The following is a 13,508-nucleotide window of genomic DNA, read 5'->3' as shown; positions in this document are numbered from 1 at the left end:
CACAATACTCCAGCCATGTTTTTTCCTCCTGTTGTTTCTCTAAGAACCTTCTATCTATCACATTTTCACTGGAGTGCTGATGTAAAAATTCCTCAACCAGATTTTCCATCCAGCATCAACTGAACAATTGAAGTCTTTCCTGTTTTTAAATTTGACCTTCTGGTCTATGTTCTGCCTCGGATACATTTGAAACCATTTATGGTAAATAATGTGTAAAACAAATACATCAACACTTCTTTTATTTTGTGATCATATACAGCATGGAATATCCTTAGGATCCTGCATGAGGACTTAAATTTAGTCCTCTAAAAAAACTACTAAAACATAGGTTCCAATTAGTTTGTAAAACAGGGCAAACATCTGGCAAAGGGATTTTATTTAATTACAATTATTATTTAATTATTATGTATTTAATAAATCTTTTAAATTCATATCCATGCAAATACACTTCCTTGCAAAAGTATTCACACCCCTTGAGGTTTTAGCACATTTTGTCACGTTTAAAACCACAAAATTGGGGCGTGGCGCTGTTGGTGTAGGGTTTAGCACGTGACCACATATAGAGGCTATAGTCCTCGAAGCGTCCTGGGTTTGAGTCCCGGACCAGATGACCTTTGCCGAATGTCTCCCCCTCTCTTTGCCCCTGTCTGACTACTATCAAAAATAAAGCCCTCTAGTGCTGAAAAAATTCTTTAAAAAAAAAAAAAACAACAAAATTGTATTCTTTTGAAATGTAATGTGAAAGACCAACACACAAGTACTACCTAGATTTGAAGGTGGAAGAAAAACAATACATGTGTTTAAAATGTTTACAAAAGAAAATCTGAAAAGTGTGGATATGCATATGTATTCGGTGTATTCGAATGAATGAATGAATGAAAATCTGGAAAATGTTGCATGGATATGTGTTCAGCCACTTCGGATACCCTAAAAGAAATCCAGTGGAACCACTTGGAGTCCAAATATGCGTATAAATCCAACTGTTCTGTGAAGGCCAACGGAGGATAGTTAGAGAATATCAGAGAACAAAAAGCAACATAAAGACCAACGAACACAGCAGACAGTTCAGGGATAAAGTCATGTTTATAGCACGGTTAAGTGATCAAACAACATCCAAACATCTTGTACTGTTTAATTAATCATTAAAAATGGAAAGAGCATACAACTGCAAACCTACCAAGACATGGCCGTCCACTTACATTTACAGGCTATAAAAGGAGACCAATAATCAGAGAAATAACCAAGAGGTTACCTGGCACTCTGAAGGAGCTGCAGAGGTCTTCAGTTAGTCACACACTACAAATGGGATCTTAGTGCAAGAGTAGCGAGATCAATGCCTTTGATGAAAGAAAGCATTTGGTCCTGTCTTAACACAGGAACCATGTGGAAAAAAAAGTGCTCTAGTCAGATGAAACCAAAATCAAACATTGGAGAATATGTGTAGGAAAACTAACAAGATAGTATCATGAACGTATTGTCTCCATGGTGATACATGCTGGTGGTGGCAGCATCATGTGGTGGGAATGCTTTTAGACAGAAGAGGCAAGGTGGCTGCTTAGAGCTGATGAGAAGATGAATGGAGATAAATAAAGGACAAAGGTGGACAAAAGTATTTTGCAGCATCTAACAGGGGAAGACAATTGCAGATGTTCATCTTCCACTAAGAAAACTACCCTAAACGTACAGCGAGAGAGACAATGGGATAGTTTAGATCAACACATCCATCCATGTGTTCGAATGGCCCAGTCAAAGTCAAAGCTGTGGTTTGAAAGTTAATGTTACAGATGCTCTCCATCCAATAGAGTCTGAGCTATTTTGCAAAGAATTGGCAAATTTGTCAGATTTTAGTTTGTAAAAATTTGTTAACAATTTACCATTTTTCTTTCATGTCACAATTATGCACAACATTGTGTTGGTCCGCCACATAAAGTTCTAATAAAATACATTCAAGTTTTTGATTGTAATGTAGTTAAATGTGACAAAGTTCCGGGGGTTCAGGGAGTCCCCTTTGGTAAACAAGAGACAACAAGTAGAATACCATTAGATTTTCAGTTCAGCTTTCATCTGCAGCCATATGGTTTTAAACTTCCTTTAAGAGTGTTGATACAGAAGTATAGAGATGGACACTGTGCCCTGTCCTTGTGGAACTAGAAAAAGTGTATACGTTTTTAGGAGAACAACTGTATGAAGCGCATGAATGTGGTGCAGAATATGTACATGGAAAGGAAAACAGGGGTGAGTTGTGTGGTAGAAATGACAGATTGGTTAAAGTGGAAATGAGACCACATCAGGGATCAGCCCTGAGTCTCTTCTTGTGTGCAAAGGTGATAGACATGTAGACAGATGAGGTCATGATGTTTGCAGATGACAGTGTGATGAGCAGTGGGTAGAGTGCAGGTGGAAGGAAGCCTGGAAACTATAAACAAGTCTTTAAATAAGTGCTGTTGTAACAGAGTAGGATGCTAGACATAGAGTGAGATTGAGGAAGATGATCTGATATGGCAACCCTTAATGTGGACATATCCTGCTTTTAAATCCATCTTTTTCGCACTTAAATCATTCAGTTGTGGTCTATATAAAGTGGAAATGCAATGCTTTAGCATGAACTCCTTGTTATTGTAGCTCCACTGGCCCCTCTTCCATCCCTGTTCTGAGGTGCATCTAAGATCAGCTCGCTTCGGTGCCATCTCTTTAAATGCTTTTGAGGTACTTCACACCCCATGGATTGAAAAAATATGACCCAAACAGAATATAAAGATATCTACACAGCACCTGGAGAGACTAAATAAACTTTTCTGCACTCCTACAGACTCCAAGTAAATAACAAAATGTATTTAAGGGCTCAAGTGGAGGAGTTCAAGTATCTTGGGGTCTTGTTCACCAGTGAGGGGAGAATGGAGCGGGAGATCGACAGACGGATCAGTGCAGCTGCCACAGTAATGGGGACGTTCTGCCGGTCCGTTGTGGTGAATAGAGAGCTGAGCTGAAAAGTGAAGCTCTCGATTTACCGGTCAGTCTACGTTCCTATCCTCACCTATGGCCATGAACTTTGGGTCATGACCGAAAGAACGAGATCCTGGATACAAGCAGCTGAAATGAGCTTCCTCCGTAGGGTGGCCGGGCACTCCCTTAGAGATAGGGTGAGGAGCTCGGCCATCTGGGAGGGTCTCGGAGTAGAGCCGCTGCTCCTCCACATCGAGAGGAGCCAGTTGAAGTGGCTCGGGTATCTATACCGGATGTCTCCTGGACGCCTTCCTCGGGAGGTGTTCCAGGCACGTCCCACCGGGAGGAGGCCCAAGGGACGGCCCAGGACACGCTGGAGGGACTATGTCTCTTGGCTGGCCTGGGAACGCCTTGGGCTCCCCCTGAAGGAGCTGGAGGAGGTGTCTGGGGAGAGGGACGTCTGGGCGTCTCTGCTGAGTCTGCTGCCCCTGCGACCCGATCCCGGATGAAACAGAGGACGAAAGTGGATTTTGCATGATATGTCCTCTTTAAATGGAACAGCTGGAAGAAGAGTTTCCAAAAAACAAAAAAACAAAAATCAAATGAAAAACAGCCAGACTTTGTTGTGTTAATATTTTTACTACTATTTGACTGAAATCCTTTAATTTCTCCCCCTGGTATTCTATTATCAGATGCTTTGTATCAGTTTTGCTGGTAAATGCCTGTGGATCTAAAGAACACATAACATTCTACACCTGACAATGGAAAAGAATACCACACATGTTTGAATGACATACTTTCACTGCTCAAACTGTGTGGGCACCCAGGTCATTGATACAGTATCTGGTGTCTGGGGAGGGGAGAGGGCTGTTTGTGTTTTACTGTAGAATGTGCTTGGTAGTGTGTGTGGGTTGCAGAAAACTGATTTGGCAGTCTGCTGCGTATCTCTCTAGGAAGGTCAAATTGTGTTGCATGCAGCAGGGACTGTTTGTTTGAGGCGACACTGCTATGACCTCACCTTCCTGCGGGGGGTGCTGACAGCCCTTCTTTTCATCCTCGTATCAGAAGCAAGGCACATGCATTGCCTCTGTTGCGGGTCATCTCTTCCTCTGTTGCTCCGATTCCATCCGCATGTCTGTAGACTGCGGAATGAGGGAAAAACAAATAAGGCATCCCACAGCCTGACACAACCCTTCTCAGCTGCTGTTTAGTCCTGATTATTTTAACAAATCATTGTATTTGTCAAAAAGGTAAATATTTTGATCTCTCATTCAGCTTTAACCTTTGCCTGACAATAATTATAACCCTAAATCTGACCCTAGCACATTTATGGCCAATAAGAGTATAACTAGAGATGAAATGAAATGGCAGAAGAAAATAATATGACATCTCTGGAGACATGATTATTTAAGAGCTATTTAGAAACATTTCCACCCTCACTGTTCAGCAAAAATTCTTTTTGGCCTTGTTTGAATTTCCAAATCAGTGTCTGGATAATATTCCAGGAGGAGACAGCGGTTTTGCTTCGGTGACTGGAATGTTGTGTGTCACCGTGCTGAGGATGGTGTGACGGAGGGGGTGGCAGGTGGAGTCTCGGCATCTTGTGCAACAACAGCCAAGTTCCACAGATGTAGGAGGAGCTGTCGGGATATAAGTAGAAGCTCCTGGCTGAGGCATGAACACAAAGCACCTGTTGCTGCTCTCCAGCCTTGAGACACAAGACCCATCTGTCGACCTTAGCTCATCAAAACTTCATCTAACAACACAAAGAACAATGATGGATTCTTTGATGTGCAAAATGCTCTGTTTATGCATTATCTGCATGTCTCTACAAGATGGTAAGTTGTTTTTTGTGAATAAAATTTGAAAGTTGAACATTTATTAAAGATTTTTAGACTTTGAGTAAGGATATTTTACTTTTATTCTATTTTGCAGACTTTGACTAGTAAACACAGTATGTAAATAGAAACGGATAGTGCAGGCTTCCAGGGAACTTTCAGTTCTGATAAGAAACACACCTTTTATTAGAGATTAAACACAATATAAGCACAGGGTTAATGACCTGGGCACTTCTGGTTAAGATAGTGTGTTGTCTGAATTGGAATAAGTTAAATAACTTATAACATTTAGGAACCAATAGGTGTCTGATCCCCAGATATATGTCCATTTGTAAGTATATATGCAATTGATTATTTCTAACCGTACAGTCTCACAACAAAGGCTTAGTGCACACTTTCTAATATCTGGATCCCTTGTGTCCTGTTAGGCTATGGATTGCCTTTATCAGACCAGCAAGTGCCAGTCCAAGCGCTGCATCCACACCGCACCAGGACCAAGCGCTGTTCCTGTAACAACTGGGAAGATAAAGAGTGCATCTACTTCTGTCACCTGGACATTATCTGGGTCAACACACCAAGGTGAGGTTCCACAAGACGTCAGCCAAATGGAGAGATGTTACTGGTTGGTGGTTGTGTAAAAATTGAATCTCCAATTCCAGTGCCAGAGGCACTCTAGTAAGCTATCGCAATCTAAAACGTTTCATTTGTCCTTGACAGCAAGCTCCTACCTTATGGTCTGGGAAGTTCCGCATCTCGCAGTCGTCGGTCAACCAACCGATGCGAATGCCACGATCCTGCTGATAAAAACTGCCGTGGCTTTTGCCGTAAAAGGTGAGTGATGCTTTTTTAAAATTTTTTATTTTATTCCTCCACCTAGCTACCTACCTGCCCTGCAGCAAAATCAGTCTTTCCCCTCATTATGGATTTGCAAGATAGTATCAGAGCAGCTTCTACTTCTTTCTTGGTTTTAAATGATACATCCAAGAAGCATGTCGATACAGACACTGAGTCAGAGAGAAGACACAATGATCGGATCTGTGATAGTGGCACTGCTGCATGAGGGCAGTGCAAATAATGAAGCCTGCATTTTTTGGAAGGGTTTGATAGAAGTGACAATGGTTTATTAGCAGCACAGCTATTTTAAGAAAGTTTACATTTCTGTTGTGGCTCTAAGGAATGCTTGTTGCGTCTTTGGCTTATTGGGGTCTGAAAGTACCACTAAGGATTAATCATCATCTTTTGATGTTATCCTTGAAGATGTTTTGTAAGGCACGTCCTGCTTTTTACCCATAAGGCATCTAAAAATATTTACTCCTAGTTGGTCCTGAACAATTGCATCCAAACTAGGATCAGTTTGTAAATCTCATTTTCTAAAAATGTAAGGTAAAGTGGTAAAAATACAATAATTTGAGCTTTTTTTAAAGAAATGTTTGTCTCATCAACATGCAATCAATGGAAAGTATCAGCCCTCATTTTATTAATCTCATGGTATGTCTCCACAGCTCAGAAGACAGCAGAACTAATGTCTTGGACTCATTGCAAAACGTTACTGGCACAAGCATTCATGAATTGCTGTCATCTTTAAGGTAAATCACAAAGTTCCCGTCTTTGGTGTGGCTTTATGGTTATTCCTGATAAACAACAAGCATCTCTGACCTGGATTCTTTTTATATATCTTAGATCTGTGGTCCAGTCCAACATGGCAATCGCAAAAGGCATTCAGTCATCAAACATGAACTCTTCTGGAGCCAAAAAAGTTAAAAGAAGAAGATAGAGGATTAAGGAGAAAAAGGATGTTCTGACTTAATGGATCCTACCTCCACGGATTGGAGAGACTCCTCTAACTCCTTTCGCCTTCAGCAATGAAGTTTAAAAGGACTAACAGTTCTGTGGAAGCAGAAGTGGAAACATGAAAGCAAAAAGAGGAAAAGGAAGAAATATTTGAACAGCCGACTCAAACTTTGGGAGGTTCCTAAGGTCTGAAAGAGGAATCCTAAATGGAGGAATACGCATATATGAAGATGTCATTTCTTTTTATTTCCTTTGAACTATAACGGACCAAATTGCAGTTTATTTGTAAAAATGGTATCTATCAATCAGAGATATAAAAAATGTCTATATCACTGAAGGGTTAAATATTCAAGAAAGGTCAAAACTACCAACAGGGCCTAGAAATTTCGGCCAAAAAGACGAAACACCTGCGTGACCTTTTGAGATAGTCACCTTGAAAATTATCTACATAGAGAATTGTGTCATTTATATCCTAGAGTCACCTGGACTCTACATATTTGATCTGCATTATTTCAAATGTCCTTGCTGACCTTTGTTTTACCATTCCTCTGTATCAGAGTTGGAATCTGCTGTCCTGCTTAATGTTTAAGGCAAACGTCCAAATAGCTTTTGAATGATCAGGCAGTACTTGAAAATGGCAGCTAAGTTACACCCGGCCCGCATGGCCATGGTGGAATGAATGTCATCTCTCTGGGATTTACGTAATAATCAATTAGCTTATTCAAGGTTCACTTTTAGCCTTTCCACTCACACACAGTGTGCCTCCTGTTTGCTGATCAACAGTAATACAGTGGGTCTATTGTGATGGTTCAAGTGTTTGTTTTTATTTAAAGATAAGCTAGAAGGTTTCAATGATGTTACCACCACCCCCTTGACAAATGTGTATCTGATTCCATTGTAATTTATCAGAGGGAAACTCTGACTCCTGACTCATGTTATGTAATTCATAAGCCATTAATGGTCAGTCTGCATTTGACAACACTGAACACCATAGGCTGTGTGACAGAGGCCAACAGTCGGTGACTTAATGTGAAGACATTACCTTTCATCACTGTAAAAGAAAACATCTCAGTGCTGAATATCATCTTCTGTTTACAAGTTTTTTAAGTTAATATGAAAGCAGTAATTGTAAATACAAGAATTTATTTATTGCCTAACTTATTAAGAAATGTATTTATATTTCTATAACTGATGTCTGATATTTTGTATGAGGACAAAATTAAATGTTGAAAGTATTGAACTTCTTGATTTCACTGTTGAATAACATGTATCATTAACTACATCTCTGACGTAATAAAATGGACAAACACTTTTATTTGAACTTAGAAGTTATTGTTTGGACTTTCATACATTTCTTTTATATTCCAGGAAGCTCTATAAATAGTTCAAGAGCTTGGTGCCAATGCTTTTTGTCATATTGCTGAATGATAAGAAACAAACATTTGAGGCATGTTAGAGCTGATTATCAGTCACAGATAATGGATGAAGAGTTTTCTACTCACCCTTTAGTTTTACAAACACACAGTTTATAAGGATAACACTTCTATGTTCTAAGATATATATACATTCAAGATTGTATGTTTAGTTTTTTTTTTTTTGGAAAGTTTTTGAAACTGATTTTCAAATTGACAGTTGAAGACATCTCAACACAAGCAACCTAAACTACTAGAGCAATGAAAATTATTCTAATGTTGTATTTCCGACATTAGAAGAAATGGAAGGAATTCAACTAAATGGTAATGTTCTAATACCGTTAAAAATGTGGTTCTCATAAATCCATGGGGGCAACCTCCTAATGATGTTCAGGATCTACAGAGCTAAAAAACAAATGTTCAGGGGGTCCAAATAAAGTCCCACTAAAACATTAGACACTTTCTGTTTCTATAGTTTCCTGCTCACAAACATTACATCCAAGGAGGAAACCCCAGATTCTACTAAATCCATTCCAAAAAAATTCAAATGTTCATGATTTGTTGTTGTTTCAGATCTATGTTCTATGATATCACATTAATTTTAATGTTGAATGTTTTTGCCCTGTCTTCTTCCACAATACCATGGCATGGAAGTATGCATTTTACTGTATGACACAATAAAACACATGAGTAGCAGCTGGTGACTCTGTCAGCATAGCACAAGCTATTTTTAATCAATGAATCAAATTCGGTAAATGTTCCCAAATTTCAAAACTATTCTTGACAAGAAAGGTTTTATGATGTTTTCAGGCAATCAAATATGGAAATTTAATTAAGAATCATATTTTTAACACAAAGGTGAAAACTGCATGTATGCTAATATCTAGTTTCTTGTACTTAGGTTCTGTCTGGTTATGTGGTCAATTCACAACAAGCTATAATGCGAGGAGTTATACAGAAAAGTCAAAAAGTCCATGTGAGTAAAAACTGTCAAAATCGTTTCAATTCAAGAGAATTTAATGCGGTCCACTCAATTAGTTCTATGTATTTAACTCAGTACTTTGGGCATCGTCTCATTTGGAAGCTACCATTGACAGCCCGCCCTGGTTACATTCTGGTTAGACATGGAGGACAAAAACAAAATTGGAGTCAGTTTTCAAAAGTTGATCTCTCTCAGTATATGTTCAAATGAACTAAGAGTCATTTGTAAAAAGGTAGTTTCACAAAGTTTCATGAGGTTTGTTTGCTACATGATGCTGATTTCATATGCATTAAGAAGATGTACACCCAGTCAGTAAACTAAAATGTGTTTTGTCCAGTGTATTTGTTTAGTTTGGCCATATTTTATCATCTTGTCTCTATTTTCAAATGTCAGTGTGAGGCTGACATTTTTTCATAGAGTTTTAGTAATCTAATAATCCTATTAGATTGTATTGAACACATTTCCCAACTGTAAAATTATTTATTACAAATACATTAGATTTTCTTTTAAATTGTGCTTAATTCACTTCTTTAGAAGAACAAGATAATATTTTCAGCACACAACCAATGTGCTTAGTGCTTATGACTAAAATCCATGTTTTATGGGAATTCTCCTGACTGTTACCATTGACGGTCGTGGATTCAGTAGAAATCATCAAGAGACATCATTCTTTTTAGCATCGATCTTTTAAGTACTATCTAGGCCAGTTTAGTGAAGTTCTCCTGGTCTAGACTCTTGACCAATTAGATTTGGATTCTGGCTATTTGGTCAAGAAAAGGAGTGAAACTACTATGGCAGGATCTGACACTTAAGGAATAAAGGTGATTTATCTGCACTGCTTGTAGTACTATGTTCCAGCTCTTGTTTGTTTGTGAAAAAAGGTGTGCACGCTAATGATACCAGAACTTTGGACCAAAGGAACTAAAAGGCAAACTTAACCCAGCTGCTCTGGTGTGCCAAGAACACCCAAGGGTGGAGCCAAGGGTTTCTTTTCCTCATTTCTTGGAAATGAACAATGTGAAGTTAAGGTGCAAGGATTCTGAGACCAAATGGGTATAGGTAAGAACTTAAGCTGTACCTTTCTTACAGGTACTTGAATGCATTAGCAATGAAAAAGTGAACTGAAATTGAGCAATCAAGAAATCCAATAGTAGTTTCTGGATCTAGGCTCATAAGTTTCAAGGCTTAGAAAACCTCTCTGTTTGCATATTCAGTCCAAGAAACTTGTGTATCTTTGAAACCCTCTCTGCAGATTGACTGTGCAAAAGCAGGTGTATCTGCTTAACATTTGACCAGTAAGGAGGCACACTAGCTAAGAGCCAAAGGCAGCAGAATAAAATCAGGCATGTTATTACTGCACATTGCATTTCTTTGTCTTGCAGCCCACTGCGGTTGTTGATCCACTGTAAAAAGTCTGTCGTATAGCTAATGTTTTCTTAAGATAGGATGGTCTTCGAGAGGGACGTGAGCTCAGAATCTGTTTATTACAGAGGATGTTGGTTATATTTTCTTCTCCATATTATCTGCAGGACATCCTGGGCTCATGGGTCAAGTCTGTAAGGCATGGCAGATAATTGAATGATTGAATGACTGGGCAACTGGATCCATTCAAAGTCAATCAAAAGATAACTTAATTCAGGTCTGGGTGTTTTTGAAACCACAGTAAGTTAGGGTGTGTAGAATTAAAGGTGCGGGTGTGTACCAAACCTGACCATACAGTAATATTTTGGATTATGGCTACTCATACTAACAATTCAAAGCTTTTTTCCCCAATTGCACTCACAACCACCCACAGAAGCATACATGAGACCTGGAGTAAAAGTACTTTCCACAGAGGCACATGAACATGTGACAGAGGCTGGAATCAAACCACCAACTCCTAGATTGTAAGACAAGTACCCTACCCACTGATCCACCAGATTTACTTAACATCATCTAGAATTTACATGTTCCTAATGTGTGCGACAGAGTCTGAAAGGCTGACTCAGAGTGTAGAGTGAAAACAGGATGCTTTTTCTGCATTCCTGCTAAATTCCTTTAGGTCAGGAGAGAACTGTCGGAGGAAGACAAACAAAGGAAAAACAAGAGCGTGTTTATTGCCAGCACACGGAGCTGATATGGACTGGATGAGGCAGCGAGATTGCTTGTGTTATGTCAATAAGTTTTATCAGTTAATCAGCATAACAGTTTTAATTGATGTGCTTTTATTGAACAATGTGTAATCTGGGTTTGTTTTTTTTGTTTTTCTTTTCTTAGTCCAAAAATGTTTTCTCAAGAGCATGTTACATTTTTGAGAAAGTCCTCTCAGGTTTCTGTGCACGTGTCGAGTTGCTCAACTTGAACTCACATCTACAAGCTCTATAAAAATATGATGACATAAAGGGATTGAGGAGTATTCTACTTATCAGAGGGTTGATACAATCCGAAATTATCATGACTCAATCTGACGGTACAGAACTCTGGCTATCTTTTAGCATTAAGTGTCACAGTAGGAGATGCTCTGACTTAGCAGCCTAGCATCTGAATCTGTCAATTCAGGCAGTTATGTACTAGGGTAAATGGATCTGAATTAGATTTGTAGGTGTCATAACTGTGCTGCATCTCTAAATAAATAAGGTAATATAGAACAGAAAATGTTGTGCCGCATTGCACTTTTCAGTTGGAGCCACCAGTTTACCAGTCTGAAGTTCTGACATGGAAACTCATGTGTCACATATTTTGAGTCTGTTGCAAGGAATCTCTCCATCATTCATATAAACAGCATTCCAGTGACCATCTTCAAACTAAACCTAATTCTAAACTCTTTATGTAGGCTTAATAAATCAGCATGTCTCAGGGACAGCATAATCTAGACAAAGGTTTTGATTCTTTTTGATGGAGAGCAGCAGTGACTTTATTTCAAGCTCCCTGTAGATGACATAATTTATTACTGTATCTCTAAAGCTGAGTTTAGTCACCCTGCAGAGGAAGCTCCTTTCAGTTATTCACTTATTGGTTCAGATCTTTTTGACCACAACAGAACAGAGCACTACCTGCATTACTGCAGACAAGATCCTTATTTGTCTGTCTGTCTCTCACTTGATTCTACCATCACTTTTAAAATTGGTTCCCAAGTACATGAAAACATCTACTTGGGGCAGAAACTGACCTAGACCTGAACCCAACACTGCGTGTTGAGAACCATGACTTATCCGTACTGCTTCACACTCGGCTCCAAACTACTCCAGTATAATTTGAAGGTCATGCCTTCAGGATGTCAAAAGAGCCACGCTGTCTTCAATAGCATAGAAGGCCCTGAAATCCAAAATGAGACAAAGTGCTCTTCGACAATGACTTGAAATCCTGTCCAAGACCCCTGGTAGGTGACAAGGAGCAGCCCAGGCAGAATCCAACCTGCTTTGGAAAGAGGCTCCAGTTTGTTCTGAGAATGAGAACACAGACTGAAAAGACAAGAACCGAACAAGAAGCTTGGAAAAAATATGATTGGAGTGGGACTAACTGTCTCAAGGCATATCTCTAAATTACCACAGTAAACATGTTCTCCAGATTTGTATCCATATTTTTTCATGCTAAATAAAAATACAGTTTTGAAGCATTGTGATATAATATAAAAGAAGCATGAAATTACAGTTAAGCCCAGATTTATTATGTTATTAGTATTGTTCAAACCCTGGCAAATTTTTATTTCATTTATTTTTATTCAACCAAAAAGTTTGTTTGAGATTAGAAATGAACTAGGCATCTCTCAAAATATAATAAAACTATGTAAAAGGAGTATAGATTCTTAAAAAAAACGTTAGATTTTTTTGTTGTATTGTTTTTATTTGCATTTTATTTAAAAAAATGGCATGTCAATAATTATTTATGCTCTTCTTAATAGTCATTGGAAAAAATATCTATTGGCAACACAGCAATCAAACCCTTCTCATAATTGTTGACCAGCTTTGTCATCTTTGGGGATGAGCTCCAAGTCTTTGAGGTTGGAAGGCCATTCTTTGCTGTCACCCTAAACTTTAGCTCCCCCCACAGATTCAGTGTAAGTTTTGAGCGTTAAGACCACCACCTGAAACGCCATGTCACATCAACTGTTTTCATGTTTTTAGCTTTTTCTCAAATCCAGTCCAAATCTTACTGTGATTACAGCTAGTGTCACTTGGTACATTCTTTCTCTTCCTGGGTTTGTTTGTAAGTAACCCGATTAGCTCGTGGAACAGACTGATTTATCTTCATGAGTGGCCCAAACATGCCCGCTGATACTGATACCAAAACATAAGTCTAGCTTCACACTTGGTAGGAAGGAAACTGACTCCGATAGTGAGAGCAGGGAGACATGGTTTTGCTACTGTAAAAAGGGGAACTTTCCTGTCACTTTAGGGCAAGAGGCATGACTTCAGAGAACTTCCTTTAAGCGTTAAGAATAAACAATTACTGAGCTGTTTGGAATAGCAGACATTCCTGGTTGGTTCCTCACCAAGTTCAGAGGTGAGCCTCATTGAGCACCAGCAGCAAAGTAATCATTTAATGACGGAGATGTTTAACAGA

General features: G+C 38.9%; 1 protein-coding gene across 1 annotated transcript; it reads left to right on the top strand.

Moving 5' to 3' along the window:
- The first annotated feature begins 4,587 nt into the window (after nt 1–4,587).
- On the top strand, nt 4,588–7,887 carry edn2 (endothelin 2). Its single transcript, XM_047384235.1, has 5 exons — nt 4,588–4,781; nt 5,210–5,360; nt 5,499–5,612; nt 6,284–6,367; nt 6,462–7,887. The coding sequence occupies exons 1-5, from the start codon at nt 4,619–4,621 to the stop codon at nt 6,553–6,555; spliced, it is 606 nt and encodes a 201-aa protein (XP_047240191.1). The 5' UTR covers nt 4,588–4,618; the 3' UTR covers nt 6,556–7,887.
- The last annotated feature ends 5,621 nt before the right edge of the window (nt 7,888–13,508 follow it).

This window comes from Girardinichthys multiradiatus, chromosome 13, assembly GCF_021462225.1.
Source record: "Girardinichthys multiradiatus isolate DD_20200921_A chromosome 13, DD_fGirMul_XY1, whole genome shotgun sequence".
NCBI classification, from domain to species: Eukaryota; Metazoa; Chordata; class Actinopteri; order Cyprinodontiformes; family Goodeidae; genus Girardinichthys; species Girardinichthys multiradiatus.
The sequence above is the reverse complement of the archived record's forward strand: the minus strand, read 5'-3'. Positions and strand labels throughout refer to the sequence as shown.

What these genes read in the sequence shown, in the direction of transcription:
- edn2 (XM_047384235.1), top strand. Translation starts at nt 4,619, where the DNA reads ATGAACACAAAGCACCTGTTGCTGCTCTCCAGCCTTGAGACACAAGAC. An exon ending in CTGCATGTCTCTACAAGATG is followed by an intron (nt 4,782 to 5,209) that starts GTAAGTTGTTTT and finishes GTGTCCTGTTAG; the next exon opens with GCTATGGATTGCCTTTATCA. An exon ending in ATCTGGGTCAACACACCAAG is followed by an intron (nt 5,361 to 5,498) that starts GTGAGGTTCCAC and finishes TGTCCTTGACAG; the next exon opens with CAAGCTCCTACCTTATGGTC.